This window comes from Parasteatoda tepidariorum, chromosome 3, assembly GCF_043381705.1.
Source record: "Parasteatoda tepidariorum isolate YZ-2023 chromosome 3, CAS_Ptep_4.0, whole genome shotgun sequence".
NCBI classification, from domain to species: Eukaryota; Metazoa; Arthropoda; class Arachnida; order Araneae; family Theridiidae; genus Parasteatoda; species Parasteatoda tepidariorum.
This window is the reverse complement of record NC_092206.1, coordinates 6970849-6990590: the sequence shown is the minus strand read 5'-3', so window position 1 is coordinate 6990590 and position 19742 is coordinate 6970849. Positions and strand designations below refer to the sequence as shown.

General features: G+C 31.8%; 3 protein-coding genes across 13 annotated transcripts in view; 1 reads left to right on the top strand and 2 right to left on the bottom strand.

Annotated features, from left to right (window-relative positions):
• Positions 1-140: 140 nt before the first annotated feature.
• LOC107451161 (exosome complex component Ski6) lies at positions 141-6324 on the top strand. The gene is made up of 3 exons (XM_016067174.3): positions 141-441; positions 4074-4280; positions 5937-6324. Exons 1-3 carry the CDS (start codon positions 271-273, stop codon positions 6285-6287), a joined length of 729 nt encoding a protein of 242 aa, XP_015922660.1. The 5' UTR covers positions 141-270; the 3' UTR covers positions 6288-6324.
• A 2928-nt stretch (positions 6325-9252) lies between these two features.
• LOC122270784 (zinc finger MYM-type protein 6-like) lies at positions 9253-10494 on the bottom strand. The gene is made up of 2 exons (XM_043049515.1): positions 10174-10494; positions 9253-9534 (listed from the first exon to the last, which is right to left on the bottom strand). The coding sequence occupies exons 1-2, from the start codon at positions 10492-10494 to the stop codon at positions 9253-9255; spliced, it is 603 nt and encodes a 200-aa protein (XP_042905449.1).
• A 1003-nt stretch (positions 10495-11497) lies between these two features.
• Positions 11498-19742, bottom strand: part of LOC107451143 (putative leucine-rich repeat-containing protein DDB_G0290503) — a 50839-nt gene continuing 42594 nt past the window's right edge. For all 11 annotated transcript variants that reach the window (XM_043049521.2, XM_043049523.2, XM_043049522.2 and 8 more), the window contains 2 exons: positions 14764-14856; positions 11498-13472 (listed from right to left, as the gene is read on the bottom strand). In XM_043049521.2, coding sequence (XP_042905455.2) covers positions 13344-13472; positions 14764-14856 — 222 coding nt within the window. In that variant the 3' untranslated portion in view covers positions 11498-13343. The remainder of the gene's footprint in view (positions 13473-14763; positions 14857-19742) is intronic.

Genomic DNA, 19742 nt, shown 5'->3' with positions numbered 1-19742 from the left:
AGGGAAGGGAAAAGGGCCAAAGGGACGGAACTGGTCTTCTCTCCACAGATGGCGTATTCCATCAAGCGTTGCGATTGCTTTAACCGAATGAATAAATGAAACTACAGAGCTATAAGCTGATGCAGAGAGCTCGTAGCACTTTTCTACAATTTACAATCTACCAAACAAACGATATTTTATGGGCATGTAAAATAGTTGTTGTGACAATTATAAATAAGTAATTAATGTTTAAGATTTTAATTCTTTATTAATTCGTTAAAGCGGTTAAAAATGGCCGGTTTAGAGTTATTGGCTGATCAAGGTATTCGAATGGATGGCCGGCGTCCAGGAGAATTGCGAAAAATTGATTGTAAACTTGGAGTATCAACCAGCGCTGATGGATCAGCTTTTTTTCAACAGGGCAATACCAAAGTACTTGCTACTGTGTATGGACCTCACGAAGTAATAGCTGAATTTCATCAACTGATTATTTATTTACGATATAAATTTTTTATATTTATTATCAAATTCTTTTGTTTAGAAAAAGTATTTCATTTGCCTCATGGATACGGTTAGATAGATTAACGCCATGTCCTTAATTATGTTCTCAACTAATATTTTGGAATAGTTTTTGTTTTATTCAAATTTGATCCTCAGAACGTAGTTACCAAATTATAAGGTTGTTTAATCTACTTACAATCTTGAAATTTAAATTTTGTTAACTATGTTTCTTAAAATATATTTATTTCAATGAAATGCCTTGGGATTATTTCTTATCATGGGGCATCCCATTTCTAGGGTAAATAATTATCCATTACCTATTTTTTTTATTAAGGAACTTTTCATGAAATTTAAAATTTGAGCAGAAATTTTTATTTACCTAATTCCTATATTTATTCAATTGAAACTCGCTATTAAGTTTATAAAATTAAGCATTTTTTAACTTCTGTTACTTGCTATCTCTCTTAGTAATTAATATTTTGTTTAGCTTTGTTTAATTTAAAAATTACATTAGCTTTAGATTGGTTGTTTCACATTTTTTTAAACATTAAAAGTACCTAATTACAATGGAATGGTGATTCTGCTGGTTTTTGAAAACTACCGGTTATTAGGACTAACCAATTACTACTAAGTTTTTTATTAGCAAAAGCAAACTGAAAATAGTATAAATGCTCTTTTTAAAGATGTACACAAAAAGTTGATTTTTTATGCTTTTATTTTTTTAAAGTTGTTAATTTCACTAGAAGGACAGGGCTACTTCACAGAAAGTAAACTGAAATTTCCAACTCAACTTGCTTTCTTTGTGGCAGAATTTTTTCGAGCTTTCTGCCACAATTCTCTACCTTTCTGAGAGACATTTTTAATCGTACCAGATAATTATGTTACTAATTTAAAGTAACAGAAGCGCTTTCTGTTTACAAAAAAAGCATTCATGTATAGCAGAGAACAGTATAGAATTTTTTTTCCTTCTAAATCTAAATATAAAAGAACTACGTATTCTAATATTATTGGTGATATTCTCCTGCTCTAAAGAATATTTGTATAGTTAACCAGGGGTCTGTCCAAGCCAAATTTACTACCGTTTAGCGGTACCTTCACGAATTCAACTTTAGGAAGAACGGTAGTTTCACAAAATACTTTTTCTTAAAATTAATTAAGATTAAAATTAATTAATTAATCTTTCTTAAAATTAAATAATTTGTGAAAATTGATTTTTAATTTTCACAAGTTATGTATAAATTAAAATAGGTACCTCTCAGAAAAACCTAGACAGACCCCTGTTAACCTTTTTTAAATTTTTGTTATTTGGAAATTACATTTTATATCAATCTGAAATTCTAGCTAAAGCCAATCATTGGAGAATTTTTTTTTTTTTCTCAAAAGAAAAAAAAATCACTAGCGTTTTTTTCTAGCTGTATTTCCAGGGTGCGTAGCGTTTATAAAAAGTACTTAAAGGTGCTTTTTTGGGGATTTCGTTTTTAAAAGCTTTTAAAGGTGCTTTTTTCAGCTGTCGTTTTTAAAAAGTGCTTTTTTTCCGTGTAATTTTTCCCCCCCCTTCAGTGATATCTGGTGGATCCCATGCATTTCCCGAAAAATGGGGAGTTTGCTACGTAATCATTCACGCGGACTTCATGTCGTACCCACGTTATGACTTGCGCATGCGCGCACACTTGAAACCGAAACCCGAGTGCTCCAATTCGGATAGAGAATATCAGATCCTTATGAAATGTTTTTCTTTTTAATTTATTTTAATTTTGTTCTTGTTTATTTTATTTTACTTCTAACACTTTTTTTGACGTAGGGGGTAAGGGTACTTTTGTTCTGAGTTCAGGGTCAAGTTGAATTCACTCGGTGATGTGGGAAAGTACTGATTGTTTCGATTTACGCCCGTTTCTTTTTGGTTTTTTTTTTAACGCTAAAACTGTTTATAAAAAGTTTTTGTTTTTCAATAATATCATTGATTGAATATGAATTTTTTGAGTGCTTGAAAATTTTTGTAAAGTGCTTAAAAAGTTTTTAAAAAGTGCTTATTTTTGATTCAAAGATTTGGCTACGCACCCTGATTTCGAATACTATGGCGATGCAATATTATCTTGTTCTTAATATGTTCCAGAACACTGTCACAAATACACACATGGAAGTGAATGAGAAAATGCTCTGGCTTGTCGACTGAGAAGGGAGAGTGTTTCAGGCTTGCATGTTCAGCCCCTTTCCAAATTATTAGATGCACTATAATATTCTATGCAAAATCGTAATTATCAGGTTATACTATACAGCTTTATTAGTTTTACGTGGCTGAAACCGGTTTGCACTTGTTTACGTCCCTGTATTAATCGGTTAACATTGTAATGTAATACGTTAAAAATAAATGCAAATAGGAAGTGTATGAAAAATCTTCTGAATAATAACCCCATCACATGTATGTTTAAATATAAAAGTACTGCATATGAGCTCATGAAAAACATGCAATTATTAAAGCACTACAGTGAGTCTAATAATTTGGTCTCATTATTATAATATAGTACTAATATAATACGTAATATTTTAAATACTCTATATTTATATAATATATCGTTTAATTTATTCTATCGTCGAATTTATATTACCGTATATTCCGGCGTATAACGCGCACTTTTAATACAAGAATTAACATTGGAATTTACAGGTGCACGGTATGCGCTGAATATAAAAAATTATAGATTAAAAAATTTAAATATAGAAAAATACTTTTATTTTAAAGAAATAACATACCTTTACCTATATACTTTATTGATTTTCGTTATTACATAAATAGTTCATTACATTCGTCTTCCGTTATTTCTTCGGGCACGTCATCACAATCTGTGTTACCCTCATCCATAAATAAACAGTCATCTTATGATCCGTCCAGATTATTTGAAATGATGCATTTTTTGAATGATTTTCTAACCATCTCAGGCTTCATTTCATCCCATACTTTTAATATCCATTCGCACACTGTTTCCAAACTTGCATGACGCATATGTCCTCCTTTCGTAAAGGTTTTCTCGCCCTCCCACATCCAAGTGTTCCACTGTTTTTTAAAATTGGCTTTAAATGGTTTGTTTAAGCAGATGTCCAATGGCTGAACTAATGGTGTCAATCCGCCCGGAATTACTGCCATATCGGTGTTACAATCCTTCAACAATTTTTTTGTACTATCTGTAAGGTGGGACCGAAACATGTCCCACAATAAAAGGCTTTCTGGTTTTCTATTGATACTAGACGAGATATTGCACATGTACAATCCAAATTCGTGCGCGTTATACGAAGAGTATATCTTAAAATTTAAAAAAAGTTATTAGAAATTACGGGTGCACGTTATATGCCGGAATATACGGTATGTATGGTCTAGTTTAACCAATTGATACACAAACATAAACAAGTGAAACCGGTTTCAGTCGAGTAAAAGCAATAAAGCTGTATAGTATCACCTGATAATTAAAATTTTGCGTCTTATAGTGTGTCTAATAATTTGGCCAGGGACTGTATATTTGGCACGGAAAGGGTTCAATGATTTCAACTAATTTATACAATACTCTTTAAAAATGATTAATTCATGATTTTAACTTTAGGTGACTGTTCGTAAAGGAAAGGCAGCCACTGATCATGCTATCATAAACTGCCAATATAGAACGGCTCCTTTTAGTACATCCACAAGAAATAAAGTGTCACGTAATGATAGAAGATGTTTAGAAATGTCTATTATATTGAGACAAGCATTTGAAGCTGCTGTGTTGACATCTACGTACCCTGGCTCACAAATTGATATATTTTTCTTGGTAAGAAAATTTTAAAATGTTTTTGACTACTAGAATTGCATATGCGTAGCTGCCAACATGAATAGGAAATAATCGAGTAGATTTTACATATAAATTTCTTGATGATTGTTGCACTGAAATGTTTTGACAGATGGTGATATTTGACTAAATAAGGGTTATTATTTTTCCCTTACAACCTTATCATCAGTCCTGTGGCAGAATTTTTTCAAGCTTTCTACAACAACCTCTCTCTAGCACTAATATCTTTTTTCTGCAAGATTCTTTAAATAATAACAAATACACATGTTACTAATTGAAAGAAACAGAAACATTGTGTTTACAATATATATATGTTATTTAATTTTATTTGGATAGGGTTTTTTAATTGAATCTGTAATACTCTTTGGTAAGGGGAAAAGGTAAAAACAAGCTAATTATTTCCTTTTACGCATTTTGTAAAAATCAACCCATTAAAAAAATCAAAATCCTAAAACAGTAACTACCGAAAAAAAGATAAATTGCGAAATCTCGCAAATCAGATATTTCGAAAAAGGGATACTAAATGCTTATTTTGTTTCCAGATTCGGTTGTTGTAATGAATAATATCGTATTAAAAATTATGTGGGTGTCAATGGCAATAACTGCTAAAGAAAATCGATAGAATCATTGCGCTAATAATTAAGTATTCAATTGCATGATTCGAATTTCCCATATTGTCAGAAATATATCAGGATGTTTAAAAACCACATGAAAATTAATATCACTAACTGCCGAAAATTCAATCGAAATACTACATGGGTTCGCAATATTATCGGCATGAAAAGAGCATGCTGAAAAGTGATTATTTAAATGCCCAATTCAAAATTTGTGTAGAAATAATATTGTTACGGTGGTTTACAGACTTGCTAGTACTGGTGATGAAATTGTCCTATTAAAGGTAAATAATCAAATATATGATTTTAATTTCTTGTGTAGAAAAGAAAAAAATGTTTTTTTTTTAAAGTGAAAATTCGTAGCTATAACTAACTGTTCAAAGATCAATTAAAACACTGCAAAGATTAACGAGGATATTAGTGCAAGTACGCTTAAGAGTGTTTTCTTGAATCTGCAATTCGAATTTCCCGTGCCATAATAATATTGGTATATTTTTTTAAAGACGCGGGTTTTGGGTGATAAAGTGAACACTCAAATGCTCAAACTAAAATTTTCATGTGCGTAATATATTAAAATTATCAACACCAACAACAAAAGAACATTTGAAACTTTCTGCAGAGTTGAAAACCAAAATTTTTTACTTCATTATTCTCAAATGAGAATAGAAAAATCAGGACCATTCCTTCCCCTCCGATACAAGAGTATGGCATCTTTTGAACATAATTTTGGAGAAAAAAAAATGTTCAGAAAATTTCTGCAGAAAAGAAACTCTGTGCATGCTTAAGCTGACTTTTGCTGGTACTGTAAGTGAAACATAATTACATTCTCACGGGTCTTCACAAAACCTGCTTGCTCATTCACTGGTCCTTAACGGTTACCAACCTACTATTCTTTCATTTATTTACATTGCTTCATTGAGTGAGAAAGAAATATCAGTAGCTTTTATTATTTAAAAAAAAATTTTAAACTTTAGCAACTACATTTTATTTTTCTGACTTTGAGGTATAACATTTTCATTTGCAGGTATTATATTCCGATGGAGGTAATCTTAGTGCTTGTATCAATGCTGGTACTCTTGCTCTCATCAATGCAGCCATTCCACTGAAAGACTATCTCTGTGCATGCTGTTCTGGCTTTGTCAATGAAACTCCTCTGAAGGACATCAATCATTATGAAAGTATTTTAGGTGGAACTGAATTGAATCTCGCTATGCTTAGGAAATCTGAAATGATTGTGTGTGATGAACTGACAGCTAGGATCCACAGAGATCACTTGGGAAAAATTCGTAAAATGGCCATGCAAGGCTGTCATGACATTAGTGCAATCCTAGATGCTGCTATAAAAAAACATTTGGCACTTGTGAAGATAACTTAGTTATTTTGCTTACAATAAAAGCTGTTCTTTTATTTGATTACATTCTTTCTTTTGTAGTCAGACTATAATACTAGTCATGTACTGTATAATCATGACATTTATGCCACTGTAAAAAAACACATGGATCTTAATTTTTTTTTATTACAATAAAAGTTATTCTTACATTCCTTTCTTTATAGTCAAGCGAAAGCACTTGTACATAACCATGTACAGTTGAATCTTCTTTCATCCAGATACCCATGTTAGCCATAATAGTAGATAAAGTGAGTGTTAAAGAATGTTTTGTTCAAGAATAAAACTACTGAACATGTGGATCCTCCAAAGGGGACATTTTTTACTTTCCGTTTCTCCTTGTTATTTCAATAGAAAAAAAAATCAACAACATTAAAAAAACACAAAATATGAATCTTGTTCCAAAGGGCATTTTGGTCAAAAGAGAAAGGTCACACAACGAAAGGGACTCTTAACATGTGAATCCTTCAAAGGGAACATTTTTTACTTTCCGCTTCTCCTTATTGCAATAGAAAAAAATCAACAACATTAAAAAAACACAAAATATGAATCTTGTTCCAAAGGGAATTTTGGCCAAAAGAGAAAGGTCACACAACGAAAGGGACTCTCGTATTTGGGATAAGAAGAGATTGGTAAATTATACAGCTCTATGTTAAAATTTATCACTTTTTACTGTCCCTAGAATTAATGAGTCTGTTGAGTGACCCTTTAAATATTACCCTTACTATGAATTCTATAATGTAAATATACATATTATAGTTATTTTAATTACAATTAACCAAAACAAAATTAAATAATTGCAATTTTTATGCGAATTAGAGGAACGAGACCACCTAATTTTAATGCCCATGTCTACGGAAGTGACTAAGAATCCTGAATTCTGTTCAGTCAGAAGGCGTGTCTACAAAAACAAAGGTCCAAAGTTGGGTCCTGCAGTATATAAGCTGATAATAGTTTTAAATTTTCGATTTTAAAAGACAATGAACAATTAATGGGATGTGTAGGGTAGGAATTTAAAAATATACACGTTATACATAACGACCTATATATTAGCAAAATATTAACTTCTAACTTTATCAAATACATTAATCCACATCTGATACATCAAGTGTCACAAAATTATAGACGAATTAGAAGAGGCTCATCACACTTTGTCATAAAAACAATATTTCCCTTATAATAAAGTGTTGCATTTGTAAAAATAACTTCTTCGATTTTTCGTCATGTTTCAGACGAAAATTGTTGCTCATATATTGTATACATGTAATGCCCCATATTTTCCTTTAATATCAACCTATTATGAAATTTGGTCAGATAAAATACTGTAACATAATATACTACCATACCAATGAAAATAATTCTAGACAAATTTGGGGGCACACAATAGGGCATGATGTAGTTACATTGACAAACAGCAAAAATAACTTAAAAAACTTGTAATAAGTCTGACATCAAGGTGAACCAGTAGGGTTGAATGATATAAAGCAACAAATAGCCAGTCACAAGGGTCCGTAGTTGGAATTGCAGAGGCGGCCAATTTTTAAAAATAATAAAAAGAAAAGTTTGTTTTTTTTTTTAGATCCTTTTTTTACAATATTGTAACATAAATAAAATATTCCTTTACTAATTTTATTTATTTATTGTCACTGCGTTTACAATAATAGCGTTGAAATTAGAATATTGTTGCTCATATACTGTATATATATAATGCCAAATCAAAATTACCATGATTTTGAAACTCAGATATTGTTCTGTAACTCCACCATGTACTACCATACCAAAGCAAATAATTAAAAACAAATCAGGATGCACACAATGGGGCATAATAAGGTTTCCTCGCAAACCGCAGAAATTACTTAAAAAGCTTATTCAATATCTTAAACCCACGTCAATATGTTGGGTTAAGTGGTATGAAGCAACAAATTACTAGACCTAAGGGTATGTGGTTGGAATCTCAACGACGGCCAGTTTTTTAAAATTATATTTGAGAAAAATAATTTTTTTATTAGAAATTTTACAATATTGTACACAAATAAAATATTCCTTTGCTTAACGTAATTAGGAATTTTGGATCATATACTGTATATACAGAATGCCCCATATTTCTCCTAATATTAACCTATTATTTTGAAACTCAGTTACATATTATATTGTAATATTAGTTATGGAGTTATTAAGATTGAGTCCTAAGAATCTAATCATTAGATCAAAAGTTATTCAGGGTGTTCCCTTTTTGTTTTGTACATTGTGATATAAAAAAAATAGTAAAAACAAGCATTTTAAATAGTAATTCGCAAATTTTTAATCGAAAGTTTAAATTGTTCTTTGCAATATACAAAGGGGCCGCGCAAAAAGTACGTACATCCCGAAGGGGGGGAGGGGATTTGCTATTTTGTACGGTTTTGTATGATGGGGAGGTATTATACAAAGTACATACATAAAGTTGGGTGTTATTGTTTAAATAATTTAAATGAATAAATTATATTAAATAAATATTTAATTTTATTTAAAACATAATTATTTTAATTTTTATGAAAAAGGGGGGTAGACCAGTGGTTCCCAACCTTTTGTGGACCATCGCCCCCCTCTTGGGGTTGGCTGACACATATCGCCCCTTTTTCTTTTTGCTCAAAAAGCTATTCATTGTTGCTTGTGAGCAACCAAACACTGAAAATATGCTATGTTATTTGATTTTAATTTGAAGTGTAATGCAAATAAGGAGGCACATTTATCCTGTCATTTTTATTAATTGAAAAAAAAATAGTGCATTTTTTTTAAAAAAAAAAATGATATTTAAAACGGAATAATCAAAACCCAAGTAAATTTTTTTTAAATTCATATTTTAATGTAATCAAGAAAAAGTTAAAACGTTAACAACTAAAATTTGAGAAAAAAAAATGAGGGAGAAAGTACATTTCTACCACTTCAATGACTGCCCTGTGCTTGGTGTATTTCAAGTTAAAGCTTGGATGTCAGGTTTTATGCTCGTCAGATTTAAACGCAGGTCTCCTTTGAAGCAAATGTCCAACCTATCTCTTTGCTTTGTGAGCAGCTGGAAGACAGAACTAAATCCTCTCTCCACTAAATATGTTGACGGGAACGAGATGAGAAGCGGCTCAGTTTGTTTCCACAATTGTGGATAAGTATCCATAAGCTTTACCCAAGCTAACTCGTAACCGTATTTTTTAAAGACGACTTTAGCCTCACAGTCATACTTCAAATCTAAAATCTTAGTCTACAAAGAGGAAGTGAGCTTATCCACAACTTTAAAAGAGAAAGGATCGAAAATCCAATCCGGAATTTCTAATTTCATCAAATCTTTAAATCTTGATTCCATAACTGATCAAGGTGATCAGTAAAAATTAAGATTTTATTTTCGAGAATCTCGATATCTGCCATTGAACACTTTTTAAGAGTTGGAAATTGCATTAGCTCTTTGCGACCAATGTTTGACTTGTAGATATCAAACTTGGCGATGAATGAAGATAATTCCCATAGCCTTGATAATGTTCATTTTATTTCCTTGAAGTTTTACTTGGATTTCGTTCATTTTTTCGAAAATATCTGTGAGGTACGCAGTTTCCAACTTGCGTTGCTTCAAACTCTCACTTAAAACAGGATCAGTGGTGTCGAGAAACTCAGTAACCGAATCCAGCAGCTCGAAGAAACGGCTCAGTTTCCTTTTGAAAGTCATCTCACAGCTGTATGTAGGAGCAGGTATTCGAAATCTTCATCATTTTCATGGCAAAGTTCTCGGAACAATCGGTTATTAGGAGAATTAGCTTTTATTTTATTGATGCCATAAATAACCAATTTTTTGCATCCAAAAGTTGACGATGAATGACATAATGAATGGTGAGATAACTTCCTATACTTCTTTTTTAAGGTGACCCAGAAACCCAGTATGACAACCAGACATGGTTGGAGCACCATCTGTTGCACAAGCCCTTACATTTGTGAGGGGAATTTCTTTTACCTGGAAATAATCTTTGACTAATTTAAAAATCGACGATCCTTTTGTATCTGTGGTCAAAGTTCTTGTAAACAACATTTCCTCGTTAATCTCCTTACTCTCATTTATGAATCTCACGTAAGCTAAAACAGCTTTGTTATCTATCACAGTTGATTCATCAATCTGCAACGCAAATTTACCTTCTTTCAGAAATTTGAGTTTTGATTCAACGTCGGCAGCCATCTCATCAATACGCCTGGAAACAGTATTATTGTTCAGAGGAACAAAGTGACTTATCAGATTTCCGCCTGCGATACCAAAACGTATGACGAAAACGATCCTGCACTTGAATTTTTTTTAAATTTTTAACTATCATAATTCTTTGTCTACACCAGAACCATAGGTCTCATATACATTTTCAATTTCAATCTCAAATAGCTTTTATTATTAATATTATAAGCAATTTTTATCTTTTGAATACTCGTCGCCCCCCTTGAGAAGCTCTATCGCCCCCAGGTTGGGAACCACTGGGGTAGACTAATAAAATTTACCTACTCTAAGGGGGGGAGGGGGTTTAAATTTCTCCATTTTTGTGTGCGTACTTTTTGAACGGCCCCAAATTAAACAATAGCGTTGAGCGTTTTAATATTTTAGAAAATTCATGAACGAAAGCAAAAATCTTTCTTTTTTAAAATGCAAGGAGAGTGTGCAAGGAGACTCATAAATAACGCATTTAATATTTTTCTCTAACCACTGGTGTTTTTTTTTTTTTTTTTGAATGAAAACAAGTTAACTAAAATTGGCAATTTGTTATACTTTTATTAGCAATTGTCATAATCAGTTGTAATTATTTGTATTGAATTTTATGATTAATTTATTTATAATATCAGGAGATATTATTATTTTTATTTTTTTGTCTTGATCAGAATAGATATAGTCCGAAGCTTTTTAAATATTTATTATTTTGCTGTTTAGAAAAAACAATTATTTTTCCAAATAACAGCTTTTTTTAGTTTACTTTTTAATAATGAGTGATATGTATTTCTATATTGTAGTTTTATCCTTTTTAAAAATCATCATGTTTAAAAAACATCAAAATTTAACAGTACTTCATTAAATCAGTTAAGTTGTTTTTACTTTAGTTTCATCTGAAATAATAGTGAATAACATAAGTATTTTGTAATAACTTTATATTTCAAATCAACAACAATTTTAAATATGCATGCAAAATTATTAAAAACTAAAATTGTTATAGTTTTTTTATTGAAAATTTTTGATAATATATAATACAATCTTAGCAAGATGATTACATTCTTCAAATAATGCTTTAATTTTGCATTTTAAAAAATAGAAATATAAATTTTTTTTATAGGGCACTAAATCAAAATTTGCCATTCCTTTTCCATAGCAATTTTAACAGACAACTGTGTATAAAAATACAATTAAGGGTCCCCTTCAGATAGGAAAGAGATTCTATTTACTCCATGTTATCCTATGGATAATTATAGTAATGCTTGTATAATTAACATACTTATATAATTAATTACTATTGCATTTTTTCCATATCATTCATTAATCCTAGCTGAAATGGTTTTTATGAAAGCTTTCTCAATTAAAATTTAAAAAGATTTAAAACTTTAAAAATTTGGTTTCAATGAAACATATTTCAATGAATAAAATTAAATCTTAATAAGATACTTAAGAAATTATAATTTCATGCCTTTTTCTGTCTGAAGAGAATTCTTATATTCATTTTATAATATAGCTCTAGAACTAATTATTCTTAATGTAAAGGAAGAAAAGTGGCAATTTTCCACAGTTATGTGAAGATTTTTAAAAAGTGCAGCTCACTCTCAATACTTCTGATAAGTTACTTATATCTAATAAGTACTTCTTATAAATATACATTAAAATGTTCTTCTTTTTTATAGACATCATTTTGCATATACATTCACACATAACTTTTACATCATATCTTGTACATAATACATCATACCTTATCATCAGAGTAAAATCACCGTCCTTAAAAAAATAATGATTTTACATTTGAAACAAGTTATTAGCAAATGTATTTTTCTATAAGAGATTATATGGTTAGAATTCATATTTGATACTTCTATAATGAATTGTAATTATAACTAATAATAAAATTTTGAATTTTTTTACCACGATTATGTGTGTTATAAGTGTCAGACATAAAAAAATTTATAAAAATCCCATTCGATAAAATAGAACAAATTGAAAACTCACTATCAAAACATATCTTACAAATTCAAATTAAACATTGTAACATATGTTAAATGCAGGGTTTGTGATTAAAAAAATAATAATAACAAAAACTTTAGCTTGAGTTTTAAAAAATATTGAAAGAAATTTAGTTTATATTAAGTTAAAATAATAATACATTTTAAACTATGTATTAGTTACTATCTAAAAAAAAATTTAATAAATAAAAAAAAACATATAGGAACAGGCTATCTGAATTTTTCTTTTAGCAGCTGTTTTACTCAACATTGGAATTACCTTTTAATACTGTAAATACTTTTAAGATTCAGAAATATATTTGCAATACAAAAATAAAATGTGGTTTTAAAGACTATTTAAAACCAAGAATTGGTAGAAGTTTCATTACCATCATGTTTTTTGCAAAGATACCCATTTTCAGTAAGTACTTTTTAAAGATAAATTAAAAAAAAAAAAAAACATTAAATTTTCAATTTATTATTTAGACTGCATCCTGAAAACCCCCAAAAAGTTATAAAATATTTCAAAAGCATTGTAATTTATTTAATACCAAATATTAATGATTTTTAAGAAAAAAAGATTGATGTAAATCGATGAGCGCTGGTTAAAACATAAGTTTTGGGGCTATCAAATTTTTTAAATGATTTGTAAATGACAAAAAAAAAACAAATAAAATGTATTGATTTTTCAGAATTATCAGAGAGAATTTATAAATAATACGGTGAATCAATGAAACAAATATAAAAATGAAACATTTTAAAATATCATAACATGACAACATATACAAGAGGTGAACGAAAATTAACAATATGATGTTTATTAATAAAGGCTAGTTATGTATAATGTTTTTAATATATGTCTGGCGAGTTCGTATTTCTGTTTATATTTCTGGACATTTCATAAGTCTTTTTGGCAGCAACAACTTTGTTCATTTTGTGTATATTTGCAGTTTGTGGAGTTGCACTGGAACTAGTTATCTGAAAGTAGAATAAAATTATCAATTTAATAAAATTGGAAGTTCCTACTTAAATATTAAATCGATCGAAGAAAAAATAGTTATTAATTTAATTTTTTCCCCGTCTGTAAGTTAGCTTAGAATTGTTAAATAATTTATAATGTGTTTTAGAACATTCAGAATTAGATCAGAAGGTTTTCATAATACAAACCTGGAAACACGAAGCTTTGCATTATTTATATAGATCATTTCACATATAATTAAATACACCATTATCATCTACGAAATATGACAATATATATTTGGAATACATCAATATTATGTGCTTTAAAATAATTTTTAAATACAAATAGAGTTTAAAAAGCAAAAATCTACACTAAAGTATTTTTTATTTACAGAAAAAGAAATATCATTATCAAGAGAGCATTATTATTAAAAACCATATATTTGCTGGTTTGCTTTAGAAATTATAAAATTCATGTAGAATTGCGTTAGATAGATTTTTCAATGCTATAATTTTTAAATAGACTTCATATTAAAAATGTTATTATGGTGCCTAATGACAGTCACACACTTTTCTGGGAGCTGATAAGGGGGACACTGACAGAAGTAAAATTTGTTTATAACAAGGTGCATAGCCCAATCTCTCAACAAAAAATAAGCACCTTTTCTCAACAAAAAATAAGCACCTTTTAAACACTCAAAAAATATTTTTAAGCACTATATATAATAACAAAATGCAAAATAATTTTCAGAAAATTTACATAATCATCATTAAATAACTAGTTTTTAACAAAGAACTCTTTTCTTGATTATATTAGCCACCATAAAAAGATCGAGAGATTTTTTTGGTCCGATTTCAGAGGGTGGAAAATGAAGACTGAAATTGAGAATATCTTAAAAAATGCAGTAGGGTTGCACATGAGAGTGTAAGAATCTCACTGAACCCAGCTCAGTAGACACATATGCAGACTGCCAAGTATTTAATCAAATATGTAATATGATTGGCGTTATCATACATCAAGGACCAACTGTACGCCAAAATTGATTGTGGTTGAATGAACTGTGAAAACGTTGAATAAAACAATGTGAAAACCACGCTTTTACATGATACACAGCAAAAATCGACATGGTACAGAAGAAAAAATCTAATTTTCCAAAAGGTAAAATTAAGCTCTTAAAAAATAAAAAACCCTTTAAGGTCTTTTAAAAACGCTACACACCATATTAAGAGTAAAATGTTTCAAAGTTTTGATAAATGCAATTTATATTTACAAATTACATCAGCATTAAAAAAAAAAAAAAAAACTAACTTCTTTGTGTAAATATATTGTTGTAGTTGTAGACTGTTGAACAACTCCTCTTGCAACAACTTGTTCGGGAGTTGCTTCTTTTTCTTCTGCCACCTAAAATAGAAATGCAATTAAATTAAAAAGTCGAGTTGCATCCACCAATGAGGTTTTGTCAGTAAGAAAACGCATAGCAATCATTGAATGTGTTTTGAATAATTTATCAACATGTATTGTAAATAAAATATCTACAAGAAAATGTTTGACCCAGATTAAATCATCCCATTTTACGCATATGAAGAGCCAATATGTTTAATTAACTCACCCACAAATTGAATCAAAGTCTAACTAAAAAAGAATTGGGGAAAGGAAACAAATCTTTAAAGCGTTCACAGACACAAAATGAAATTTTAAATTTGATGTTCATTGAAGATGAAATTTTAGAGGACATTTCTTTGCAAAAATAAAGTGTTGTTGTTGTGTCCAATCATTCAGGATCTAGCGACAGCTAGATCAAATCCATGAGACCGTGAACTCTAGTAAAGTCAAGCACCAGAAGTGGGCTATCACGGATATCCTTAAGAGAGAGCCCCAAGCAATCGAGCATCAGATTGCACGTTGGGAAGACTTTGCGGCCACATTCAAAGGTCATGCCTTTTAGGTGCCCACTGATAAGTCTTGAGGCGGCCGTTTGAGCATATCTGTCAGCCTCAAGATCCAATGCACATCCTGGTCTTTCACTACAGAACCAGGGATGGGCAGGAGGGGAGAGCCAGACCTGCCGGTCTCTAATTTTCGTCATTGAGAAAATCTCTTGAAAAGTGAGGTCATAGTCGGTAGTTGCCATCTCAGCGCAGCCTCTTTTAGCCAAGATATCCGCAACTTCGTTTTCAGGGAAGTTGACGTGAGGGGATCCACTAAAAGTGGACCTCCCTACGATTTGCAAGAATTTTGAGCATATTGATTATTTGAATGCTTACGAGGTCTTTTACTCGACTCCAGTCCTGTAGATGTTGAATCGAGCTGTGGCTATCTATGAGAGTCTAAATATCGCTAGAGTCAGGAGTGGAGGATGGTTTTTAAACCCTCCTCAATAGCTATCAAATAGCTCCTAAGTACCGAGCAGTTATATGGGTTTCGTCTAGAGAGTCGAACAGAAATATTCTCGATATAAATACCGCTCCCAGTGTGATTTGACTCGTCTTTACTGCCAACTGTATAATATACAATAATTACAAAATTAAGTGAAATCATGAATCGGTACTAAATATGCAGAGTATCTTAATATAGGCAGGTTTATAACATGTTTTTTTCCTGCACATTTAATAAAATAGCAAAGGGTTATCCCAGATTAAACCTTCCAATATATATATACACTGACTGAGCAAAACTCATGGGATAGCAGGGCTCTGATTTGTGGATGGACAGCACGTGTGACCAACGCCACCTGGTGGCATCTGCGACAGTCTCAGTTGTGTGTTAGTCATTGCTTGAAGTGGCTGTGTGAGTGATCAGGTAAAATGCAGCGTCGTCGTGAGTTGACGGCATTCAAACGCGGCATGGTTGTGGGTGCCCGACGCATGGGACATTCCATTTCGGAAGTGATTCAGGAATTCGGCTTCCCAAGGTCAACCATGTCGAGAGTTTACCGAGAATGGGTGAATGAGGGTGTCACAGTCCACAACAGACACCATACCAGGCGTCCACAGGCCCTAAATGACCGAGACAGGCAAAACCTGAGACGAGTGGTAACTCGAGATAGGAGAGCAAGTGTGCAACAAATCACGTATGAATTCAACACTGGCCGCGATAGAGACGTGTCCCAGTGGACAATCCGTCGGAACATGCATGTTCTCGGGTATGAGAGCCGTCACCCCACACGTGTGCTACTGCTAACGCAGCATCATCGGACATCGGACAAACGTGATCTGGTCTGATGAATCACGTTATCAACTGTTCCATGCTGATGGGAGACACCATGTGTGGCGCACACTACACGAAGCGATGGATCCAGCATGTCGAGTGGACACAGTCCAGGCCGGTGGCCTATCAGTCATGGTGTGGGGTGCATTTTCGTGGCATGGAATGGACCCCCTGGTCGTTCTGGATGCCACATTGACTGGTCAGCGGTATCTTCAGCTGCTTGGAGACCATCTCCACCCTTTTGTCATGTTTCAACACCCTGATGACATTGCTGTGTATCAAGATGACAATGCAGCCCCACATCCCGCCAATATCGTCCGTGCCTGGTTCGACGAGCATGCAGGTGAAATCCAACGACTGAATTGGCCACCTCGAAGTCCTGATACGAACCCCATTGAACATATCTGGGATGCCCTCGACGTTAGGCTCAGGGCATTGAATCCTCAACCACCTCATTGGGGTATCATCGTTCGTAGTTCTTTGAATGACCATTATCCAGGAAGACGGATTGGGCGAGGAGGTTCAATTCCTTGGCTACCCAGATCACCTGATATAACGCCGCTGGACTTTTTTTGGGGGGGGATTTATAAAGGACAATGTTTACAGGAGAATCGTATGGAACATTTATGACTCAACAGCCAGAATTACAACCGCAATAGCCTCTGTGGTTGCCAACATGCTTGCCGCTACCTGGCATGAAATTGACTATCTACTTGATATTCTCCATGCGACGAAGGGGGCACATGTGGAAGTTCATTGACAAGGTTCATGAAACTTGTTGAGTCTATCTAACCATTTATGTTATTAATTTTAATCTATCTTTATTATTTTATGAGTTATTGAACATCAAAATGGGTCCGCGACTTTATAAACACTCTGTATAATAATACAATAAAAAAACAATTAAAGGAGGACTCAAAAACAGGCTAACAGAAACAAAATAAAAAGGACTTCAATTTGAAGATAAATTAGTATGTCATATAATTAAAAAATTGTAAGTTAGTAATAAGCACGATTACAAAATTAAATTCAAAAATTTTTAAAAAGTCATTTGTAAAAGGCATTTCATAAAAGATATTAATTAGCCCTGTGGCAGAATTTTTTCGAGCTTTCTGTGACAATTCACTCTTGTACTAATACCTATCAGAAAATAATTTTTAATAGTAGCAAATATATATATATAAATGTATGTATGTATAACTACTAATAAACTAATTTAAAGTAACAGAGGCATTTCCTGTTTAATAAAAAAAAAAAAAATTAAAAACCCATTCAACTACAGAATAGAACAGTATATAATTTTTTTAATCATAAATGCAAGAATTTTTATTTTTAACATACACATAAAAAAATACATATTCTGATATTAATGGCGATATTCCCCTGTTCTAAAAAATTTTTTGTGCAGTTAACTTTTAAAAATTTTTTTGATTTGGAAATTACTTTCTAAAATATCAGTCATTGAGGAATTTTTTTTTCTATTCTCAAAACAAAATTTTTTAAAAAAAATCATGAGCATTTCTTCCATTTTTGATATGTGAGAAAGGCATTTTTTGAAAATAATTCTGCAGAAAATTTAAAAAAAAAACTCAGCAGAAAAAAAAAATCTTTCCAAAATTTCTGCAGATGAAAAAATTAATCTTTTTTGCTTCAGAAATTAAAATTCTTTCTGCAAGAATTCGGTAATATTTGGCGACAATGTCACCGTGTGGCCACAATTCTGCCACAGGGATTAACATCAAGGCTGAAACTAGACTAGAATAGAAAATAATTCATCTGGACTGAGCCAATTAAACGTGAGCAAGGCTCGTGTTTAACAAAAAGTTGGGGATACTTCCATTTTAGTCTGTGTTCCTATCACTACTATCACTAAGGCACCAAAAGGTTTTTATATACAGAAAATGTAAGAAAGAAATAATAAGTTGTTTGCCCAAAGGTGGCTATGAATTATAGTTACTCTTCAAGTGATGTGCTTTTCAGTTTTGAGCCGTTGACCTACTGTTTTCTAGATTTAGAGACATATTTGATGCAGGTACCAATACCAAAATCTTCCAAACAATACAAAGTTTTTCATTCACAGGGAGGGGATTTTGTGGTGATTACTATAAAAATTCACAGTACTAGAGGTGTATACTTTTTCCATTGCTATTTGAGTATCTGGATGTAGATCATAAGGGGGGATTTCTGGGCTGATAAAAATAGTTTTCTCAAACCTCTTCAAACCGTCAGCACCTACTATTTAGATCAACCCTTTCACAGTGCTCAATACAAAAAGTCTCTTCTTATTCCATTGATACAATAACATTTTTATGCATTTTAAAAATGAGGGGATATTTCCATATCGTGATCTGTCATGCCAATTGCAATCGCCAATGTGCCAAATACATTTTAAACTTACAAATTAAAAAAAAAAAAAAAAACATGTAGATGTTGCCCGGGGGTGACGTTGAGTTAGGGGAGATTTCCATATCTTGATCTGCAGCAGAATGATCTCCAAGTCATGGCAACTTCCGGGCAGTGGGCCATAAAAAAGTTTTAAAAAAAATCACAGAAAGGAACCAACTTGAAAGGTAACCACTCCCAACCAACTCGTAACCACTCCCGGGCAAACAGCCACATGCTTTTTTTAAAAAATTTGCAAGTTTAAAACCTGTTTGGAACATTGACGATTGTAGTTAGCGTGACAGATCACGATACACAAGTATCCCCATGAGTTATATATTTCGAGTTGGTCCGTTCTGTGATGTTTTTTTTAGTTTCTCGTAGGCCGCTGCCAGGAAGTTGCCAAGATTTGGCAATTATTCTGCTACAGATCACGATACAGAAATTATTTCTCTTACAAAATAGACAGATGAAAAGTGAAAGGAAAGCTTTATGAAAGTACTGTGCGTCAAAAAGATAATTAACACCGAACTCTTCGTCTAAAATAAATATTATGAAATGAAAACTAATGTTATAATCAGAAGATAATTTACAAACTTTTGATCCTAAACCATACTGAAGTGTATACTTTAGCATAGATACATCATCAAAAAGGCGATTTAGTAATCTACAGTAACTTAGTTCTGTACTTATAATTT

Coding starts and splice junctions, on each gene's coding strand:
- LOC122270784 (XM_043049515.1), bottom strand. CDS start 10,494: ATGGCTGCCGACGTTGAATCAAAACTCAAATTTCTGAAAGAAGGTAAA. Junction 9,535..10,173: donor TGGGTCACCTTAAAAAAGAA/GTATAGGAAGTT, acceptor TCCTCTTTGTAG/ACTAAGATTTTAGATTTGAA.
- LOC107451161 (XM_016067174.3), top strand. CDS start 271: ATGGCCGGTTTAGAGTTATTGGCTGATCAAGGTATTCGAATGGATGGC. Junction 442..4,073: donor CTGTGTATGGACCTCACGAA/GTAATAGCTGAA, acceptor TTTTAACTTTAG/GTGACTGTTCGTAAAGGAAA. Junction 4,281..5,936: donor AAATTGATATATTTTTCTTG/GTAAGAAAATTT, acceptor TTTCATTTGCAG/GTATTATATTCCGATGGAGG.